Below are 23,323 nucleotides of genomic sequence, written 5' to 3' on the forward strand. Positions count from 1 at the left end.
TGCTAAATGTCCCCTTAGCCTCTGGCATTGGAATACTTGGTACCCACTTGGCGCCATAAGCTAGGTAGGTGTAGGAGGTGTGGCCTCGCTGGAGGAAATATGTCACTGGAGTCAAGCTTTGAGAATTTAAAGACTCATGCCCTTTCTTGTTTGCTCTCTCTGCTTGTGCTTTAAGATGTGAATTATCAGCTGTTGCTCTAACTGCCATGCCTTCTGGTTGCCACCTTGAAGCCACTGTCATAGACCCTAACCATGATAACCATAGTCTAAATAAACTCCTTTCTTCTATACATTAACTTAGTTGTGATTTTTGTTTCATAGAAAGAAAGGAAGAGTAACTAATACAACACCCAGTGTAATGTGCCTTCACATGCATATGCAATCATGTGCCCATGTACTTGCACATACATGTGCTCTCACATATGAACATGAATATATGTGTTCATAGCACACATATATACATAAGCCAAAAAATTAGTAATGGGCACCAGAAAAAAGCCATACCTATGTTAGAGACTCTGCAAGATTAATTAGAACTTTGTGACTGTGGTGAGTTGGGACATTGCAGATCCAGAGCTGTTCTAGATTGCTTATCATTGCTATAATAAAGCACCATGACCCAAAGCAACTTTTGGAGAAAAGCGGTTTATATGGCTTACACATCCAATCACTATCTATTATGAAGGGAAGCCAGGAAAGGTACTCAAGGCAAGAATCTGGAGTCAGGAACTGAAGCAGAAGCCACGGAGGAATGCTGCGTACTGACCTACTCCTTATAGCTTGCTCAGCCTATTTTGTTTGCTTGTTGTTTATTTTTAATCTTTTAACTGATTTTGTGTGTGTATTTCACAACACACACCCTAATTTCACTCATCTCCTTATCACTTCATAGCTGCCCTTTGCTACCTCCCTAGCAAGAAGAAAAAAAAAATCCTGTTGTGGAAGCTTATTGTGACAGTATGACCTGCAGTTTACCCTTTTGTCCACACTTCTTTACCTGTAAATGTTCATTGCAGTGAGTCATTGGTCTGGTTTGAGGCCACTGGCTTCTATCAATACTGGAACCTCATTGGGACTCCTTTCAGATATCTTGTTGCCCTGTGTCATGGAGATCCTGCAGCTTTGGATCTGTAGGACCAGCCCCTTCATGTGCTTCTGAAGTTCATATATGGGGTAGATGGTGGGGTAGGCTGGCTCAAAGCCCTGGAACTGGACTTAGGTGGTAGCTGAGCTTGTCAGCCTGCCAGCTTTTCCACACTCAACAGGGTGAGCTCTCCAGTAGCCAACAGAGGTCAAAGCCTACTCTCCTGCCATCTGGGCTGGCTTATCTGTGCCCATACCAAGAGGGCCAGCTCTATTGTGTTGTTAATGTGAGGTGCAGGACCCACCCTCCCTCCTAAGTGTTGCAGTCGGTGTCAGGCATGGACACCTCTCCTGCTCTCATGATCCCAACACCAGCTCTCTTACCTGCCACAGGTGGTGAGGGCCATTCTTAAACACCCCAGGACCTGTACAGGGGTTAACATTGCCCACAGAGTGGGACCACTTACATCAATCCTTAATCAAGAATATGCACCTCCTATAGACTTGCCTACTGGCCAATTGAATGGCACACATCCCATGAAGACCTTATTTTGTATCAAGGAGAGGAGAGGAGAGGAGAGGAGAGGAGAAAACAACAAAAACCCCAAACCCTAACCAGTATGAGAGCAAATTATCTTTGGTTAGTATTAGTCATAGTAATTAATTGCCCATCCATGCTTTATCCTTGTGACCATACAGAATGTATTAGTTTAACACATCACTAGCTTATACCAACCTATATTGTCATATAGAATCTAAAACCTACAGTAGAGATTTTCTCCCTTTGCCATCATCTGCTGTTTCTACAAATGTATTTTAAAAATGTTTTCATTTATATCTTCTTTTTTGTCATGCAGCTATAAAAACAAGCTACTACTAGCAGGCAGGCAGAAGGTCAGCTATCAACAGCCCACTCTCCACAAACAACATAAAGAATGATGTAAAGTTAATGGTGGTGATTGAGCAGTGCCTGGCACAGAGACAGCACTGGTGGTTGTAATGGGGTTCAGATGGGCCAACTCAGGGCCCCCAAAACAGGACACAAAGAAGAACAGTGATAATGGTCCATGCAAGCTAGGTCATGTCTAAGCAATTTCAAGACTCTCTCTCCAGAGGAGCATGCACAGTTTTGCCTAGTGAACATTTCAATTTTGCTGGAACTCAAAGCTATTCATAATACTGTACCTTTTACAGCTACTGAGAGACTAAATTTTGGATAAAACACACTTCCAAGAAAATTATGCCTTTTTCCTAGAGGTGCTGCCTGCAGAGAAAGAAAAACTGGGACAGAGTATGATAAGCCACATAGCTGGTAGGGTCAAGGTCACCGCTCAACTCACCTTTTCCCTAACTGGTGCATTTCTGCTTCCCTGCTTGCTAAAAGTAACCTTTCGACTGCCTGCTCTACTGCTCTGCCTGCTTAGGAGCGAGAGTACTGCTGTGGTGACGGCCAGGGAGGCTGACCCATCTGTAACAACTGTTCCTGCAATGTTACCACACTGGAAATGGCAATTAGGGCAGCCTGCATCTAATTCCCTCCAGAATAAACCAACTCCTACTCCCTTTGAGATGAGACAAGGTAAAAAGTAGAGAAGAGATATTTAATCAGCCCCATCCATCGCCTCAGTTAGCATAGCATGATCATTCTGTGAGAACTGCATTTGTAGGAGGCTTGTCTTGCACATCTCCCTGGTAAACACAGCATGCTCAGAGCCTCCTGTCTCATCCTGTGCCCTGGTGAAACCAGCAAACACATGAGGCTTCATCTCTGCTCATTGTCCCAATAAGATGTGTCCACAGGGTTTCAGTTCTCACCCGACGCCTGTCCCTCTAGCAAAGCCACTGATACCTGAGGTTCCAGCCCCATGCATCTCACCCCGTGGGGCTAACTTAGTACCTTGTACACAGGATGAACCCTTATGCTGAGAGCATAAGAGTGAGTTAAAATAAAGAAGAATTAAATGGATCCAAACAACAACTTCACTCCTGTTGGCTCTGATTCCTTAATGATTCTTCTTTATTAGTAATTTATTAAAGGAATGCACCTCCCTTACAACTCGACTGCCCTAAACAGGACGGAAAGGAGATTAAAGAGAACAAGAATGAAACCTTCTGGGTATCAGTTCTCTGGGACAAATCTCCTGCAGTAAACCTCAGGAGTCTAGCAGGTCCTCTACCCCACAGAAGCTGCATCAACTAAACCTGGAAGAATCCACCTAGCTTGCCACCCGCTGCCAAATCCTCCAACTCTCTGCCAGCGGCCAGAATCTGATCTCTCACTCCCCAAATTCCCCAAAGTCCTCCAATCGATGGTCCATTTTGCAATACAATACCCCAGGCAGAGTCTCTCTCTCTCTCTCTCTCTCTCTCTCTCTCTCTCTCTCTCTCTCTGATGTTTATCAGTTTGCGTTCACCTTGGCCCCAGCCTAAGGCAAGGTTACATTCGCTCCACACTCTCCAGATGAGCAAAAGCACAAGTAATAGGAAAACTAAGGCACCTCAATACCTCCAAAATGTACCAGTTCCATAGCAACGGCCTCCAGGGAAGTGAGTTAGATGCAATCCCAGAAAAATAACTTAGAAAGACTGTAAGTGTCCAAAGAACTCAAAGACTAAAACAAACTCTTGAAAAAATCCCAAGAGTGGAATGCATAAGGAAACAGACGCTATGAAGGAACTCTAAGGAGATGACAGTACTGAAGACAAACCAAACCGCCTGCTGGGAATGAAAAACAGTAAGTTAAATTAAAAACTCCCATGGACAGCCTTACCAATACAACAGATCAAGGGGAGGCCAGGATACCTGAGCTTAAAGACAAGATAGAGGGCCTGGGGCATTCCAACAGGTCAAAGACATTAAGGTATTTGGGACACAGTGAAAAGACCAAATCTAAGAATCTAAATATGTGAAGAATTCCTTTCCAAAGGCCAAAAGTCATTTAAACCAAATCATAGTTGAAAATTCCCTAATTGTGGACAACGGGATGCCTCTACAGACATAGGACCAGGTATTTTGAAGACATATAAAAGAGCAAATAGACAATTCAAGAAAAGAATTTCTCATCCTAGTGTAATTAAAAATTCAGAACAAAGAGAATATATTGATGGGAATTTTAGAAAACAGAAAGTATATTGAAAGTGAATACAGGGCCTTCAGAACCAATGTCTGGACAGAGACTTGGGTATGAAGTCTTTCAAGTTTTAAAGGAAACCACTGACCACCTCTATGACCATACTGGCATGGTGAGAGAGAAAGGAAACTTTCCATGACAAAAAATAGGCTGAAGAAACTCAGTAAACCAGTTCTGGGGAAGATACCTTAAGGAATTCTTTGGACTGAATAGAAAGACAAACACACCCACCAGGGCATGCAAACCACTTCAGAAGGATAGTCAAGCAAGAAAGGAATATTAGCACCAAATTCTACAAAATTAACAAGATGTCAGGACATAAATACGTATCAGTTAACAATTGCTCTCAATATTAATGGTCTCAGTTGGGCATCAGTGGCACAGGCCTTTAATCCCAGCTCTTGGGAAGCAGATCTCTGTGAGTTTGAGACCAGCCTGGTCTACACAGTGAGTTTCAGGACATCCAGGGCTACATAGAGAACCCTGTCCTTGAAAAAAAAATGGTCTCAATTCCCCCACTGAAAAGACACAGATTAATAGAGTGTATCAAAATGCAAAGCCCATCGTGTGTGTGTGTGTGTGTGTGTGTGTGTGTGTGTGTGTGTGTGTGTGTGTGTGTACACGTGTGTCCTACAACCCTATTTCATTCATCATAAAAGACAAATAAGGCAGACGCTACTTTAGAGGGACAAGTGGAAAATGTATTCCAGGCAAATGAAACTAGGAGTCAAACAGTAGTCACTGTTTTAATATGCAACAAAATAGACTTTAAGACAAACCCAGTCAGAAGAGACAAAGGTCACTTTTTACTGATTAAGTGAACAATCCACCAAGAAGACATTATAGTTCTAAACATACACACATCAATGGTAGGTGCCTCTGATTTCATCAAACAGACTAGTGGGGGGTTGTGGTAACCCATTCTAATCAATTCATATGTTCGGTTTACTTTTTGTCTGAGATCACCTATCAGATGGATTTAACAGACATCTCTTTAACATTCCACCTGAACACTGAAGTATGCACATTTTTCTCATTGCCCATGAAAATAACAAGTAGCCATTCATTTTAAAGGGCATTCTTAAGAACCAATCATGGTCCAACAACTCTACTTAACTGCCAATTCTGCTTCTGTAAGGGTATAAATGACCCAAGCTTTGCTTATTCGGGGTCTCCAGCTTAATAGAGCTTAGTGGACCCCGTCATGACAGATCAATAAACCATGCCCTGCTATTTTCATCAGACTGGACTCTCGTGTCTCATTGGGCTCTGGGAAGTAGGGCCTAGCCTCCAAGTCTTACGGAAGGAAACTGAAAAAGCTGCATTCTATCTGAGCACAACTGCCTAAAACTACAAGTGTGCATCAAGAGGAAGGAGAGACTGTCACACTCAGGGAGACTGAATGCACCACGGAATGATGGGTATTGGTCACTGAAGAGACCAGAAAGGGAGTCTAATAGTCCTAGAAATAAAAGAAAATGAAAACAAAACAACAAAAACTTAATGACACATCCGAGGGACTTGAAAATAAGCAAGCAAACAAACAAACAAAAGCCCCAAAACAACAAAACAAAAAACAGAAAGACTGAACCCAAAATCAGGTTGAAAGAAATAATTAAATCAGGGTAGAACTTAATGAGATGGAAATGAAAACTTACAAAGAACCAATGAAAAAAGGTAGTTCTTTGATCACTAAAGTAAGATTAACTAAATTTGTCAAAAGAATGAAAGACCTAGATTAATAAAATTAGACATGAAAAGAAAGCCATTAATATAGATACAAAGGAAATTACTAGGAGATATCTTTAAAATATTATTCTGTTAAATTGGGAAAATCAAAAAGGAATGTTTAAATGAATGTTTAGATGTACAAAAATTAATCCAAGACAAAATAAATGAACAGTTGTACAACAATTAATAGAATTGACGCAGTAACAAAAACATCTGGATTAAAATCTAGGCAAATTGAGCCTTCCCCTGTACTAGCTATCACACAGACATCAGAATTTAGTAAACACTTTGTGACATTAGTTAGTTGAGTTTTGTGTGTATTTAAGCACCAAATAAAGGAGTAAAGGAAACACTAAAGCTTAAGATTCTGGAATGAAACCTGGAAATGGTCTCTGGACACCAGTGCACATTAGAACAAATACATAAAAACCAGTTGAAGGCAGAGGTGGGGGCAGAGGGAGGGGTGGCATGCGCCTTTACTTCTAGCATTCAGGAGGCAGAGGCAGGAGGATCTCTGTGAGTTTGAGGCCAGCCTGGTCTCCAGTGTCCAGTTCCAGCCAGGAGAGGCAGTGCTAGATGAGAAACCCTGACTCAAAAAACAAACAAATAAACAAAACAAAAACCCACCCCCACCAAAACAACAACAACCCAAAACTATGTATAGTTTACAAAGGATTCAGACAACTTTTGTATGATTTTTAAAAATATTCTATTCACTAGGTTCTACTAGATCTTCAAAGGACTAGCATAAGACATCTCAAACTTTTCCATAAAGTAGTAAAAGACAGAACACTACTAAACTCACTTTATGAAGCCACAATTATCCTGATATACAAAATGCATAAAGACATAACAAAAAAGAAAACTATAGACCTATATCCTAAATGAACAAAAATCCAAAAATCTTCAGAAAATACCTGAAAACTGAATTCAAGAAAACACCATTTGATTTATAATTCATATTACTGAAAGAACACTTTGCCAGGTTGCTAAAGCATGTCATTGGACTCTGAGGTCTACTGCTTGCTGCTTAGTACAAGGAAAAGAGCCCATACACAGTTTAGGCCAGAGTTTGGCAGAAAAAACAAACAAACAAACAAACAAACAAACAAACAAACAAACCCAGTCAGCTCCTGTCTGCCTTGCCTAGCATGTTACAATACGCAGGGGGAAGCCAGGAACACACTCATGCAGCTACGCAGACTGCTGCATACTGTGATGAGAATGGGTCTTTGGTGGGAATCCACATTAGTCTTGGAGCTTCTGGAAAGTTCCAAAAATGTCCTAGAGGGGATAAAGGAGAAATCTGCCCCATATTCCATGAATTTTAACCTTATCTTTAGTTAAGCAGTCAAATCCAAATTTTAATTACATCACATGGCCACACGATGGCAACATGTCAACATATTTCCAGGCCTATGACTATGATTTCATTGGGGTTTTGCCTGTAAACCACTGCTTTAACTTTCCTTATCTTTTCTTCTACTCTTTAGTTCTTGAATTATAATACATATAGAGTATATTAGAATTTTTGTCAGCTTCATTTTAGGAGACTTGTGACGTCACTAAGGGAAAGGAAAATTTCAACTTCATTATAATTATATGGGACCATGGTCCTATATGTAGTCAATAATTCAAAATGTCACATGGTCTATATAGACTATTTTAAAAATACATATATAATTTGAATTGAATAAAAGGATTTCTTCAAAGCATATTCATTAGTATTTTACACATAATTAGCCCCCCAATATTTACCATGTTTGCTGAAATAGAAGTTCAGTGAACACTTGAATCAGGTAACTTTTTTTTTCAAGGAAAAAGCCCATTACCGTATGGTTAAAAAAAATCTTTAATATACATGCAACAAATATAGTACATCAAGGCAACAAAATGCACATGGAAAGATAGACATAAGTCAGCATTCTTTGTGGAGTTCTGAAAAATAAACACTACCACTGAAAATTAAAGGTTGAGACATACACTGTTTACTCATGCAAACATTTACAAACTGCATCAAGTTGGAAGCGAACTGTAGAAACCTGGATTTCACAGTAGCAGAGGAACTTTATATCAAGAGCTCCAAGTACGGAGGGGAAGCCATGACTCCCAGGTGTCATTTCTCAGCCTGTGGGTTGCAGCAGGGATACGTGCACAAACTAGTGTTTCTATCAGACAAATCTGGAAAAGCGTACCAATGTGGGACCCTTGTATTCCCTTCTACCTTATAAAAATGTATGAAAAGATCTCAACAAGGCTTTACTATATGAAAGAATCATAAATGTCAGGTGAGAGCAGGTCGTGATGATAAAGCACGAAATATTGTGATGGTTCTTAGGGAAGTAGAGGCTCCCACGACCAGCCTAAAATTTCCAAAGTTCTCCTGATGAGTCCTCCTGCAGGCCCCACTGTCCTCATCTGCTATCCCTCACACTAATTAAAAGTGGCTTTGGACACTGCATTCTTAATATGGTGTACTTAATTCAGAGCAGATGGAGGTGCTGTTTCTCCAGAATGTAAGCATTTGCAGAAGTATTAAAGCCTTCATCTGTAATACTTCAGCTACAGGAAGAAGCTCTCAGTGTGTTCCGACCCATCCAATCACCATCAATCACAAGCTTCCAGGCCTCCTTTGCCCCTGAAATGACTATCTGAACTGCTTCACATGGAAGACTGGTCACACTACTATTGATTGCTTTATAGTCCACATTATGAGACTAAGCTCCAAGCATTTCTGAGAACCTCTCACCCCTACACTTTGGACACAAGGAATGAGTGAGTGAGTTCAGCTCTCCTCAGACAGCTTTTTAAAAAGGAGGAATACGCTTCTTACATGTCATAGCTGCTAGGTTAAAATATAAAATTAACAAACAAAAATACCACATGAAGTTTCCAATTAGTATTGTGACTTCTTCATGTAAACAGCATATAAAACTTCTTTGGCACACTTGTTTTTCCTCAAATTACTATTGAAAATATATGTCATACATTTTCATTTTTAATATCGTGGAATTTTTAGGGATACAGGTAGCTGTTTCAAAGGCTACAAAAAGATCTGAAACATGGCTATTTAAAGAAAACCAGTTTTCCTATGAACATATAGGATTTTAAAAACACTAATATCAGTTTGAAAATGAGGTCATGGCATAACGGTAATGGCTGTGAGACATCGAGATATAATCCACTGCTGCACACAGAGGAAAAAAGAGCACTGTAGCCCAGACACATATTCACAGTCAGAAATGCTGGTCACTCAGGAGGTCCTCACTTAAAAGCTTCTCGAATCCTTAATTAAACTTGAAACTTCTAATGTAAGTAACACATTCCCAACATGTCCTATATTTTGAAATGTTTCCAGCTTCTCAGGCACACCTGATCATATTTGAAAACTGATAACTTTAAAAAAAAATCTTGGGAAAATAATTCTAAGAAATGTATTTGTTTTCTTAGATATAAAATGCTTTTCCAACATACCTTACAAATTAAGTTATCAACTGCCTAAAAAGGTGCATTTCTACAAAATTTATGAAATGCTAAAAGTTGGTACGAAATGATAAATGATAAAAGAAAAGCTAAAAGAGCCACTGTGCTGCTGCAGCTGAGAGCCTTCCCCTGTACAAGCATTTGCGTAGACATCAGAGCTTAGGAAACACTTAATGAAATTTGTTAGTTGTCTTTTGTGCAAATCTAACCACCAAATGAAGGAGTGAAAACAACAACAACAAAAACCTAAGCTTAAGTGTCTGGAATAAAACCTGGACCCGGTTTCTGGACACCAAGACACCTATGAACAAATATATAAAAATCAGTTGAATAACAACTGTGTACAGTTTATAATGGATTCAGACAATCTTTGTAAGATTTTTTAAAAAGCCTATTCAATCTTAAACATTCTCAGTGACAAATGTGAGATTTAAAAAAAGAAAAATAGCAGGACTACTATGCTTTTTCCCTCAGAACTTTACATGGGCAGGACTGAAATCTCCAAACAACAAAATGCCACGCATGTACCAGAATATAAAATTTCAAAGATTTCTCTGGCAGCCAAACTTATGTAAACAGAATATTTACAATTCAGAGACTTTGGGTTTTTATGCAGTCCTTCAGGATGGAGTCAGGCCTGGACTTGTCATCTCCGTGGTGGGGCTGGCAAGGCAGTCATTTGATTTTAGGCTTGTTAGGGACTTGTAGCTTGCCACTGATGTTAGCGACCCACAAAGACCAAGCAGTGAGGGGGTATCTTCTTTACCTGGAAGTTAAGATAAAATCACACAAAGGTAAGGGTCTTCAAGAACCACAGGAAGACCATAAAAACACAGGACTCTCCCATAGCTTCTAAGGTGGTGAAAACAGCCACGCAGCGAAACACACTTCACTGTTCAGCAGTTTTAACATCACCTTTAAAAGCGTTAGGTATGTGTGCTTCTCTTAGCGCTTGGTACAGAAGTTTGAGATAATGCACTTTTGAGACAAAATGGAAAGTTTACTTTTTATTTACATACTTATTTATTAAGATAGGACTCTTTATGTCACCTTAGGTGTACCGGAGCTCACTAGGTAGACCAGGCTGACCTCAAATTCAGAGATCTCCCACCTCTCCCTCCTAAGTGCACCATCATGCTTACCCTTTGTTTTGAGAACATATTCACACTTAGTCATCCAGTAAAGAGAAAAGAATACTCAACCAGTAACAGGAAGTGTGGCAGGCGAGCAATGGTGGGAAGCCTGTGCACATGGGACGAAGTGCACTAGAGACAAGCGTATCCTGATCAGATGTTATTCACTTGCTGACTATTTACTCAGTGCCTCCTGTGCACTGGATCTGAGCTTTAATCACAGGTGTGTGTGTGTGTGTGTGTGTGTGTGTGTGTGTGTGTGTGTGTGCGCGTGCGCGCGCACGCGCACCACAGAGGGTGTGAAAAGACAACTTTCAGGAGGCGGTGTCTCCTTCCACTAAACATCCCCAATAAAGAGCCGGGCATGGAGAAGCACTAGAATTAAGCCTTCCTGACCAGCCTGAGTGACGGGGTAAGTTCTCAGCAGCCTGAGCTGTATGAGACCCTGCCTAAACAATAAATAAAAGATTCTGGGAAAACTATAAGCAACTGAAGTCACTTTTATTCCTTTTTACAGGTAGACAGGGAAAAAGAGTAATGTAAAAAAATGGATGCTTAAAAATCTAAAAGAAGCAATGAAAGATCAGAAATAAAAACAAATTGAGAAAATAATTTAGTTTATAATATAATCCAAAATAATGGCATACTTAGAAGTTAATAACAAAGTAAGTATACACTTAAAGTTTTCTACGATATGTTGTCTACTCTGGAGAGACTAGATAGACAATGGCAACTCTCAGGCCTACTGAGAGAAACCTCCTTACAGTGAATGGGAGTGATGCTGAGATCTGCAATGGTACAAGATGTTGAGAATAAAAAGAGGTAAGGGCTCGGGTCTGATAAAGACAGTTATAGCAACCCTTAAAGGGCCAGGCACATTTACAGAGGGGGAGCAGGAAGTTGGTAAGAACCAGAAAGTAGAGAGAAGGTCTGTGAAATGCCAGCTTCTAAGCACACCATCGTCACAGCAATGCCGCACTCTGAGCAATGGGGTCTGCTGGCCTGCGTCCACACAGGCTAGGACGCCCTAACAGTCAGTGAGAAGGAGCTCAATTACTTATTGTTGATCTATTAGCTACTACTGGATTCTGGGAGAAGAAGTGTAGCATCCAGTTGTATCGCCCCTGGAGAGCACACTGGGCTCTGATGAATAGTTCTTAACACAGGGTCACACAGACAGCCCTAGTTAAAGTCTGTGGGACACAAAACAAGAGTAATGAATATGGAAAAACATTTGTAAGGAAGAGGAGGGGCTTGCAGGTATAGGAGGAAAATGAGAGGCTGAAGGGGTAGCCACAGTACATTAAAACATGTATAAAATGTCAATGAACACAATCTATTAGTTAAGAATAAATAAAATTTAATTATGCCTAATATTTATTTATTTGCACATGTGCACATGTGGAGGACATGTCTGTAATCCCAGACTCCAGAGGCAGAGTCAAAGGGACTACAAGTTTAAAGCCAGTATGGGCTACAAAAGGACACTTTGTTAACCTACTCACAAATACCAAAGCCATTTCCTTGCTGTCCTAGTTAGGGTTTCTATTGCTGTGATGATACACCATGACCAAAAGCAAGTTGGGGACGAAAGGGTTTATTTGGCTTACATTTCCACATCATAGCTTGTCACTGAAGGAAGTCAGGACAGGAACTCCAACAGGGCAGGAGCCTAGAGGCAGCAGCTGATGCAGAGGCCATGGAGGAGTGCTGCTTCCTGGATTGCTCAGCCTCCTTTATGGGACCCAGGACCACAAGCCCAGTGATGGCACCACCCACAATGGGCTGGGCCTTCCCCCAAGAGTCACTGTTTAAGAAAATGCCCTATAGGTTTCCCTACTGCCCAAACTTACATAGGTATTTTTCTCATTAATTACTTTATTTAATCACTTTACAGCCCCCCCTCCTCTTCTACTTAGAGAAGGGAAACCCCGACCCATCGGTACCCACCCACCCTGGCACAACTTAATTGCGGTTCTCTCCTCTCAAATGACTTTAGCTTGTGCCAAGTTGGCACGAAAGCAGCTAGCACACTTACCTTCACAGATGAAATTCAAAGACTCTTGTTTCCCGTCTCCTTCTTGTGAGTGGCTGGGATCCAGCGAGGCCTGAGAAAGGCTAACTTCTGCTGATAATTGGTCAAGGCTTTGGTAACTTTTCCTGAAAGTAAGGATACAAATTTTTAAAAAAATTTCTTCTCATAAAAGAGATCATCTTTTGATAGTACTCAGTACATTTATACTGCATTAAAATTGTGACTAATTTTCTCACATCTTCCCTAAATTTTGCCTTTATCATGGTATCTCTGTGATTTCCATTATACTTTTCTCCCTACCTACTTTGAAAGCTTATCTATTTTGTTCACTGAAAAACAGAAAAGAGTAATAATTTTTTGAGCAAATTAGTACTACCAAATTGATTATCTATTGTCCAGACAATTAAAATAGAAACTTCTGGTTGGGTTATTATAGTTTTAAAATAGGAGCAGAAAGACTAAAGAATGCTGCCATTATAGAAGCAAACGCAAGTCGCAAGTCCAGGACCCTGTCTCGAAAACAAAACAAAACAAAAAACCAAACAAAAACAACAACAAAAAAGAACAGCCTGGTCTACACTGCAAGTCCAGGACAGCCAAAGCTACACAAAGAAACGCTGTCTTGAAAAACAAAAAACAAACAAACAAACCAAAAACAAACCAAAAAAAAAAAAAGAAGAAGAGGAGGAGGAGGAAGAAGAAGAAGCAAATGCATAATTTAATAGTGACCTATCATCTCAAGCACTTCTTCAGTGCCCTGAGATACTCACTGACAGCTGCTCTGCAACAAAACAGTATCCTACATCCCTGTAATTTAAAAGTTTAGAAATGTTGACTCATAAATATCTACTGTGTTAACATACCATCAAGATAATTAATCCCCTTCCCTCACACAATTGGTGTTTTAAGGCCCTTTGAATTATGCTAATTACTAAGAAATTAATTATATCAGAGAATACTTCAGTTAGAAATGAAAAGTCAACAAAAGCTTATTATTAATCTTTCCTCAAATTTAGTTTTCAGGATTTGGCCAACAAAAAGATATATTCAGGTTTGGTGTCCTTTGCAGTTCATGTAAAAATCAAAATTGAGCATCATGTATGAATGAAAGTGGACTAAGAAAAATAGGGTTTTCAAGCTGAAAGTCTTTCATAAGGTAGTCAGATCCTACATAAAACCCACAGATATTTATTTCATAATAATATTTACAGGAAAGCACATATGAATTAAATGTTTTTTGTAATTGTCTGTGTGTATATAACATGGGTTGACCGTGGTCATATCTGGTAAACATACATATATTAAAATATTTTAAAATGCTGAGTTTAGTGGCACATTGCCTTTAATCTCAGCACTTGGAAGGCAGAAGCAAGTAGATTTCTGTGAGTTCAAGGCAGCCTGCTCTACACAGCATGCCCAACTACAGCTATACAGCAAGACCTTGTCTCAAGGAAAAAGTTTTGAGTACTTATGTCCAGATATTATGCTAGCCAGGACTCTTAACTAAAATAAGGAGGAAATGGAAAATATTTCTTTACTAAAAGTAGATTGTATATTAATTTAATAACAACTTGAATGAAAATCACATTAATAATAACAAACAAAACAATAATAACAACAAAAGGCAGAGGCCAATAAGTTTACTAAAATAATAATTAAGTTGGTTGGTATTTATTTCTCATTAATCTTATTAAGATAAAATTTTATAGGCTGCCATAGTGATAGAAGACATTTCTCAGGAATCCATTTTTCTCTCTCAGAAATGAAGAATGAGAAGGCAGAATGACTTTACTAACTTACAATGCAAACAGTAGTCTCAATTCATAATATGACTTCTCAAATGTTTGTGTATAAAAATTCTTAATTATAATTTTAAATCAGGATATTTCTGATATAGCAGACAATGCTTTTACAGGCTCCATGCTATACAATAAAGTAAACCCTAATACTTGTAAAGCACATGGCACATGCTAAAACACAATGCCATACACTCACATTGTAAACATATACATGCATGAGCATGCGTACGCACACAAAGATTTATTCAATACTTAAAAGTACCCTAGGAAGTTAGATTGCTGCTGCTTCTATTCTGTTGAAAGGAAACAGGGCCACATGTAGAATAAACAATTGGAGCAGTTTTCTTTTGGACCAAACTGTTCCCCTCACTACTGTCACCTCCACCATAGCATCAGAAGGAAAGGTCCGCCTTCTTATTTTATTAGATCGTCTCAAAAAGCAGTTTCATTTGCTGAGACAGACCATGAGAACTGTATTTAATGATTCGATCCCTGTAAATTTCACTTGGTTTTCATTAAAATTATATTTTCTTAGGTACAGAGGATGGTAAAAACATGGGTTTTTGAGTTTTTTTGTTTTTGTTTTTATGTGTGTGTGTGTGTGTGTGTATGTGTGTATGTGTGTGTGTGTGTGTGTGTACCTGTGCACATACAAGCACAGAGCAGGCCTTTACATTCATTTTTCTATAGGCCTCTTTACCTTACCTGAGACTGGGATTTGCCCTGAAATGGGGACTTGCTGTTTCAGCAGAGCTGGCACTTGAAATCCAGCCCCACCCTGTGCTTGGGTTACAATGTGCCATGTCCAGATTTCAGTGTGGGTCCTGGGGATTCAAACTTGGGCCCTCACGCTTACACACCAAGCAATCACTTTTACTCACTAGTTATTTTCTTAGCCTTAGAACACAAGACTCTACTGAATAATTTTAGATATTTCTTCACAAATTATTTCTATGTTCAGCATATAGAATTCTTGCTTTTAAATTGTTGACTTAAGATGAGTTTCTGACACTTTTCATTATAAGAAATCTGTTAATATTTTTAAATTAAAAACTATATGCAGAAACATTTAAAAATACCCATAAGCAAAACACAGGGCTTTATTGAGTACTGTAATCATGGAGCTTGGCAGAACATATTTGCAATAATCTGCAGGCCTGCAGCTTCCTAGAGGGAGGAAACTTTGAAGGAGGTCCTGAGAATAACATGCCCGATGAGCTTCCCACATAGCAAATCCAAACTCTTGTTCTGCCTTTTTCTCTAATTCTTCACAGTAACTATCCTTGAGTTTATAGTTGCTACTTAATCAAATGAAAAGGATTTTTTATAGTGAAACAGAATTTAGAAGTCATAATGCTTTAAAACAATAAACACTTCACCTGAAATTAAACACTTTATCCATGAGACATCAGTGGCAGTACCTTACTCTACCATCATGAGATTTAAATCTATACAGAGATATAGAAGCTAATCCGTATCGTTTTTCAGAACTTTTAAAATATAAGTAGTTTACTTTCACAAAAGTGAGAACCCCAAACAGCAAGAAGCATATACTCTGACAACACAAAGACTTGGAGTTTAATACCTGTCCATATGTTATGTATAACTTAAGCTTGTAAGAATGGTATCATATGTCATGGGCAGTCCTATCTCAGTCAATGATCGCAAATAACAATATTGTTTTATATTATATATTTGCTCAAAGCGTGTTCTATAGTCAGTAATTCCTAATATCTGGTAGTCACTGTGTTATACACAGAGGGGAATGAATATTATCCGCAGGAAGAAAAAAATCATGGGCGTGATCACTACAATCCAAAGACTCAGAGAGGTTAAGTAACAAGGAGAGCTCAAGGGACACCATGGATCTCCCTGGGAAAGGGAAACAGAACAGACTCTGCATGTGGTCTGGGGGCAGGTGGGGATGGGAACAGGAGGAATCAAGTGGGGGAGGGAGGTACACAGAGAGAGAGAGAGAGAGTGTGTGTGTGTATGGAAAGAGACGACTGGAATTGTAGGGCATTTGGGGGGTGATGTGGAAATCCAGTACAGTGGGAACCTCATGGAACTTATGAGGGTGACCCTAGGAAGGACTCCTAGTCATGGAGGATATGGAACATGAACCAGCCATCTTCTGTAACCAGGCAAGCTTTCCAGTGGTGGGACTGGGACACCAACCAAGCCACAAAACCTTTGACTTACAACTTGTCCTGCCTGCATGATGTGCTGGGGCACTGGTGGCTCAGAGATTGTGGAAGTGGCCAACTAATGGTCTAACTTGAGGCCCATGCCTGACAGTGCCTAGACGGCCAGGAACTGAAGGGTGGATAGGCCAGATACTTAAGGGTAACACCAAACATGATAGAAACAACAAGAACCAAAGACCATAAAATGATTCCTAATGATGTTCTGCTATACTCATAGATTGGGTTGCCTGGCCCAATTGTCATCAGAGAGGCTTTCTGCAGCTGATAGGAGCAGATGCAGAGAGCCTCAGCCATACATTTGCTGGATCTTGAGGAACCCTGTGGAAGAGGGGGAGGGATCGTAGGGTAAATAAAGAACACCAGGAGAAATGGCCCACACAATCAACTAAGCAGGGCTCATAGGGGCTCACAGAGATTGAAGGACAAAGCATAGAGCCTGTGTGGGTCTGCACTAGGTCCTTTGCATATCCATTTTGGTTGTTTAGCTTGGGTTTTTGTGGGACTCCTAACAGTGGGAATGGGGGAAGGGTGTCCCTGACTCTTTTGCCTGCTCTTGGGACTCTTCCTTCTACCAGGTTGCCTCCTCCAGCCGTTATATAAGGGTTTGTGCCACTCTTATTGTATCTTATTATTCCATATATGGTTGATATCCCTGGGAAACCTCCATTTCTGAAGGGAAATGGAAGAACAGTGGATTTCGGGAAGAAGGAAGGTGTGTGTGTGGGCGGGCTGGAACGATTAGAAAGAGAGTAGGCTGTGGCTGGGATGTATTGTATGGAGAAGAATAAAGAAAAAAGGAAAAAAAGAAAACATGTGCATGATATTTACAGGCATATGCATGCACATGGAGACAGAGGAGCTATTTTAAATTCTTGCTTTTCATAGGGATATATTTAATAATACAGTTGTCAGGGCTGGAGAGATGCTCAGCTGTTAAGAGCATTGGCTGCTCTTCCAGAGGATCCAGGTTCAATTCCCAGCACCCACATGGCAGCTCACAACTGTTTGCAACTGCAGTTCCAGAAGATCTGGCACCCTCACACCGACATACATGTATACAATGCACACAAAAAATAATACAACATTTATAAAAATACAATTGTCATCTACTATAGCAGAGTATGTATGGTCTATGAAATCTATTCAAATTGATATAGGGATTCAGGGAAAACTTGGTGGGGAACAATCCATATATGTTATGTTGAGTCTCAACATAGAAATTCTGAAATATTTTTATACCCTCAGTGCCTTAGAGATCGTAACTCCACAAATATTTGAAAAGCACACATGGGAAGAATCCTAAAACATGTAAAGTAAGAGCTCTTGAGAGAGACTGAAAAACTAATTAGATCATGAAAAGCATATGAAGTCAGGACTCTCGTAATTTTGCAATCTGAGTGGCAGCCAAATTGAGAGCCAATGATACATTTAAGGGTTAAAAATATCTTAAGATGGGGGTGGGTAAATGTGGCTGAGCAGGTAAAGGTGCTTGCCACCAAGTCTGAAAACCTGAGCTTGATCCCAGGGAGCTGCCTGGTGGGAAGAGAGAATTATCTCCCACACCTACACCCACACCCACACAAGCTAAATAAATCCTAAATATATAAAGAAATGTTTAAAAAGTTTAAGAAGAAAATAGAAACACGATTGCTGATGAATATGAGCTTTTGGTATAAGAATCAGTGAGATAGGAGCTCCACAAGGAGACCAATGAAGCCAACAAATCTGGGCAGGGGAGGGGAGGGAGGGGAGACTTGCAGAGACTGATGCACCAACAAAGGACCATGCATGGTGAGGACCTAGACCCCCTGCTCAGATGTAGTAGATAGGCAGAACAGTCTCCTTGTGGGTCCCATAATATGGGGAGTAGGGGCTGCCTTTGACATGGACTCTGGTGCCTACTCGAAGATCATTTCGCCCGAGTGGGGTAGTCTTACCAGCACACAGAGGAAGAGGACAGTCCAGATGAGACTTGATAGGCTGGGGTCAGATGACAGGGGAGAAGGGCTCTCCCTTTCTGAGGACTAGGGGAGGGGGAGAGGGAGGAGGGAAGAGAGTGGGACTGGGAGGAGATGAAGGAGGGGGCTACAATTGGGTTGTAAAGTGAATAAATTAAAAAATTAAAAATAAAAAAGAATGAGTGAGGCAGGCAATACTTTAACAAGATGTAGTCACAGATACTGAGCTCAGGTGACCCAGACTTCATTTATAAAGAGGGTAGTAAAACAAAAACTTACAGGAAACAAAAACAAATGCTTATTGTATTTTGTATTAAGAAAACATACCTAGAATACTTAGTTCTTGTTGAGTTTTTACTGTGAACCTAATGTCTACCTTTTTTTTTTTTCTGGAGACACTATGTAGGATTGGCTGGTCCAGAGCCAGCCTCAATTCACAGAGCCCCACCTGCCTCTGCCTCCCAAGTACTGGAACTAAAGGTGTGTGCCACTCACCACACCTGGCTTTATCAATTTTACTACACTGCCATGTCTGAAATAAAGAAAATTATTTAACGTCTAGCAAGGCTTATGTTGCTATGACCCCTTAATGAAGAAATGAACTAGAAGAAGTATATTTAATGTACAAGTAATAAAAATAAAATTCAGCTCTTCTGTTGTGGGAAGGGTTTTTCTGTGGTTACAGATCTTAACCCAGTTATCCAGTAGCTCAATGTAAAAAATAAAAGCAAGACCAACAAATTAATTAAATCAGAACTATTTGTGAATTAACTAAGCAGGAGGCTGTAAGTCAGAGGTCTTTCTAGTAACGGAGTGTTACAGTCCATTCCTATTCAAGCTGGAACCTAACTTAGGCCCACGCTTCTTAGTAACAACAAGGCAAGCTTCAGCCAACCCCAGGGGACAACTTGTCACATCACCCCTACAGAAGACCAGTGCCTCCCAAGAAGAGACTTGATACCCTATGAGCATATACAGGGGGAGGAGGTCCCCCTCAGTCACAGTCATAGGGGAGGGGAGTAAGGGGAAAATGGGAGGGAGGGAGGAATGGGAGGATACAAGGGATGGGATAACCACTGAGATGTAATAAGAATAAATTAATAAAATAAAATAAAAACAAAAACAAACAAACAAAAAAACACCAGTGCCTCTTCCCTCTATGCTCAAGTGAGGTTCATGCTTAAGCACAACGAATCCAAAGATGCTTCCACTCTGCTCTCTGCTCCCTTCGTAAAGCTACGGCTTCTGCAGCTGAGTGGGGTGAATTTGTTCTGAGTTCTGCCTGATTCACAAACTTGCTGGTGGCTCAAATAAGCGCTGTTAGGCCCAACTTGTCCTGAGCCTTGCTTCTGACACTCTTCTTGAATACACCTTAGGCTAGCTGGTAGGATAATTGCACATATCTCTAGGCATTGTACCTCCCTGGCTGGAGAAACTTACTAACAGCAAAACTACTGAGCTGTAGGCCCAGCTATCAAAAGAGCGAGACCTAGCCACACCCCTACATTATGTGTAGGCTCTGGTAAATGATGAAAAGCTTTGCTTACTTTTAAACACGATTTATAGAAAGCTCCCTAACCTGAAATTCTGGACTTCCATGTTAAATGAGGTAGTGGGAATTGCATATTCAGAACTACTTAGAATGAATGGAATTTCTGTAAGATTCAGAAAGCAGGCCTTGGAATGTGAGATAGGCACATACTTCTTTATATGTAAGACTAAATAAAGAAAAAAAAATCACACCGCCTATTGACGCTCACTGAGAAGCTATTACATGCATGATGATGCACTTGACCATTAGATAGGCCCTACTCTTGGCATTATAAATATAGGAAGAGAAAGTTAAGGGAAGCAAGCATCACTCAGTGTCACACAGTAATCAGTTAGCAGTGGTTACTGACAACCACTGAATTTGAACTCCTGGTTCAGATTCCTCTGTGCTATACCACACCTGAACACATTTTGCTGAGGAATAGCAGGGGCATCTAAAAATAGTAAGAACATATGAGGGCAAATCAAGTTCACAGGATAATATTAGAAAAAGGTACTTTCCTTCCTCAGCGGATATGGGAGTCAAGACGCACACACTCTGAACTCATGCTGAACAGGGGATCAAGGCTGTTCCCTTGTGTTTGTGTGAAGACCAAAATCACCTGGAGTGTTGCAATATTGCTTTGTAAATAAGTTACCACTTACACATGCAGATGTAAATCAGCAGTAAACATCCCACTTATGGTTCATAATTTAAATTTAACCTTTATTTATTGAGAGAGAGGCGGGGAGGAGGGGGAGAGAGAAAGAGTGAGTGAGTGTGTGTGTGTGTGTGTGTGTGTGTATGCATGACACACTTTGGGTTCTTTACTGACTCCTTAATAGGTATATTTGTGAGCAGGTAGGAGGAGACATCTGGCTAAAATATTTTACCTCCTTTATTTTTCTTACCTTTTTACAATGACGTGGATATTGGGAAGAAAATATTTTAACTTAGCAGATTTAATGTAGTTACCGTGTGTGTGTGTGTGTGTGTGTGTGTGTGTGTGTGTGTGTGTGTGTATGTGTGTGTATCATGGGTGCACATGGGTGCACGTGGTTGGTGGTCTGAGGCCAACTTTGGATAATATTCCACAGGAGCTGTCCACCTTATTTTTGAAAAAGGACCTAAGGCTTACCAATTAGGCTGGGCTAGTTGGCCGGCCAGTGAGACCCAAGGATCTATCTGATTCTCCTTCCCCAAGATTGGGATTAAAAGTACTGGCCACCACATCTAGGTTTTTTTACATGGAAACTAGGTCCTCATGCTGCCACATTCAACAATGACTGAGCTCTGCCCACCACTCCTGTCACAATAGTGAGCATGTGTGCATGATACATGCATGTATATATATTTATGTGTTTATGCACCTCTAGGTTCACATGCATATTTTTGAGGCAAAGTCTCTCACTAAACCTGGAGCTCTTGGATTGAACAAAACTAGCTGGTCTGTGGGTTCTAAGATCTTCCATCTTTGCCTCTCCAGTGTTAAGATTACAGGTATGTACCACCACTGGCTTTTTATATGGGTGAGGGGATCCAAACTTGGGTCCTCACATTTGAATATGAAGTAATTTATCAACCAAGCCATATCCCCTGCTCACCTCTGCAAACTAAAGAGCCTCTCATGGGTCACATATAAAGTATACAATATATTTCTATAAATTACGTCTTAATCGTAAGTTTGAAATTCAAATACTGATTTATCGATTCAGAAAGGTAAAGTTATACTTGGCATAGGATAGAGCTGCTGTAAAAACACACACACACACACACAAACATCTGTGTGTGTGTGTATAAAGGAACTCTGTGCTAATCTATGAGAGGCCCAAAGCCAACACCTTGAGTCATACTAAGAAATAATTTATTGGATGAAAAGAACTTTTCTGATTTATTCCAGAGTCTGCTCACCTGTACTTGTCTCTAACAATCAATGAGACAAGAAAAAGCTCGTTTCTAGGCCTACTTTTAATAACAAAAGGTCAAATCTGATTTGAATCCTGTCTTTGATAAACAACAACATCATAAAAGAATATGGAAGTTGCGTGTTTGCTAAAACATGTCTGTTTAAGTCAAGAAGCAGAAAATCAAGATGAGTGCCAGCCAGCCAGAAATATAAGGCGACTCATTACCTAACAGGGCAGCATAAGAAACACAGGTAGGAATGTATGACTGCCAGGGACCTCTAAGCACAGTGACTCTAAAGACAAGCAGACAAAGGAAGGAAGGGAGAGAGGGAGGGAGGAAAAAAGAGTAATTAGAAATGGAAAAGATAAAAATAAAAGGGGCTGGGAGAGAAGAATATTAGGGAGAAAAGTTAGAAATTTAACTGCAGAAAAAATATAGTGGAAACCAATGATTAAAATGGAAAAGTGTTAAAGTCCAAAAGATGCTAATATGATTTGATTTTCGAAATGATTTTCCAGCTCATTCAAAACTGAGACATTCTGACTAAATAGAAGTCTGAACATTAGGACAAAGAAGCTATGGTCCAAAGGTTGAATGATTACATTATATAGCTTCTAAAAATTAGGCCGGTTAAGATGAACAAAATTCAAATCCACTGAGAACTTTAAACTTTTATATACTTTCAGGAGATAGAATATAGTATCTTTTTCCTTCATATTTTTCTTTTTATTTTTAATTTGTTTACTTCACATCCCAATTGTAGCCCCTTTTCTCATCGCCTCCTAGTCCCACCCCTCCTTCCTCATTAGTAGCCCTCCTTTATACAAAAGACAAACAGTCTGAGAAAGAAAGGAGGGAAACAACACCCTTCACAATAGCCACAAATAATATAAAGTACGTTGGTGTAACTCTAACCAAGCAAGTGAAAGACTTGTATGAAAAAAACTACCAATCTGAAGAAAGAAATTAGAGAAGATATCAGAAGATGGAAAGATCTCCCATGCTCGTGGATCAGTAGGATTAACATAGTAAAAATGGCCATCCTACCAAAAGCAATCTACAGATTCAAAATGCCAACACAATTTTTTACAGAGCTTGAAAGAACAATTATCAACTTCATATGAAAAAACAAAAAACCCAGAATAGCTAAGACAATTCTATACTAAAAAAGACCTTCTGGAAGTATCTCCATCCCTGATCTCAAGCTGTACTACCCAGCAACAGTAATATAAACTGCATGGTACTGCCATAGGAACAGACAGGTGGACCAAGGAAATTGAATCAAAGACCCCCAAATAAACCCACACACCTATAGACACTTGGC

The 23,323-nt window shown here is 40.0% G+C and overlaps 1 protein-coding gene across 2 annotated transcripts in view; it reads right to left on the reverse strand.

Moving 5' to 3' along the window:
• Positions 1–9,675: 9,675 nt before the first annotated feature.
• Positions 9,676–23,323, reverse strand: part of Rundc3b (RUN domain containing 3B) — a 135,483-nt gene continuing 121,835 nt past the window's right edge. For both annotated transcript variants that reach the window (XM_051152042.1, XM_051152041.1), the window contains 2 exons: positions 12,600–12,721; positions 9,676–10,194 (listed from right to left, as the gene is read on the reverse strand). In XM_051152042.1, coding sequence (XP_051007999.1) covers positions 10,049–10,194; positions 12,600–12,721 — 268 coding nt within the window. In that variant the 3' untranslated portion in view covers positions 9,676–10,048. The remainder of the gene's footprint in view (positions 10,195–12,599; positions 12,722–23,323) is intronic.

The sequence above is a fragment of the Acomys russatus genome, chromosome 10, assembly GCF_903995435.1.
Source record: "Acomys russatus chromosome 10, mAcoRus1.1, whole genome shotgun sequence".
In the NCBI taxonomy this organism is placed as follows: domain Eukaryota; kingdom Metazoa; phylum Chordata; class Mammalia; order Rodentia; family Muridae; genus Acomys; species Acomys russatus.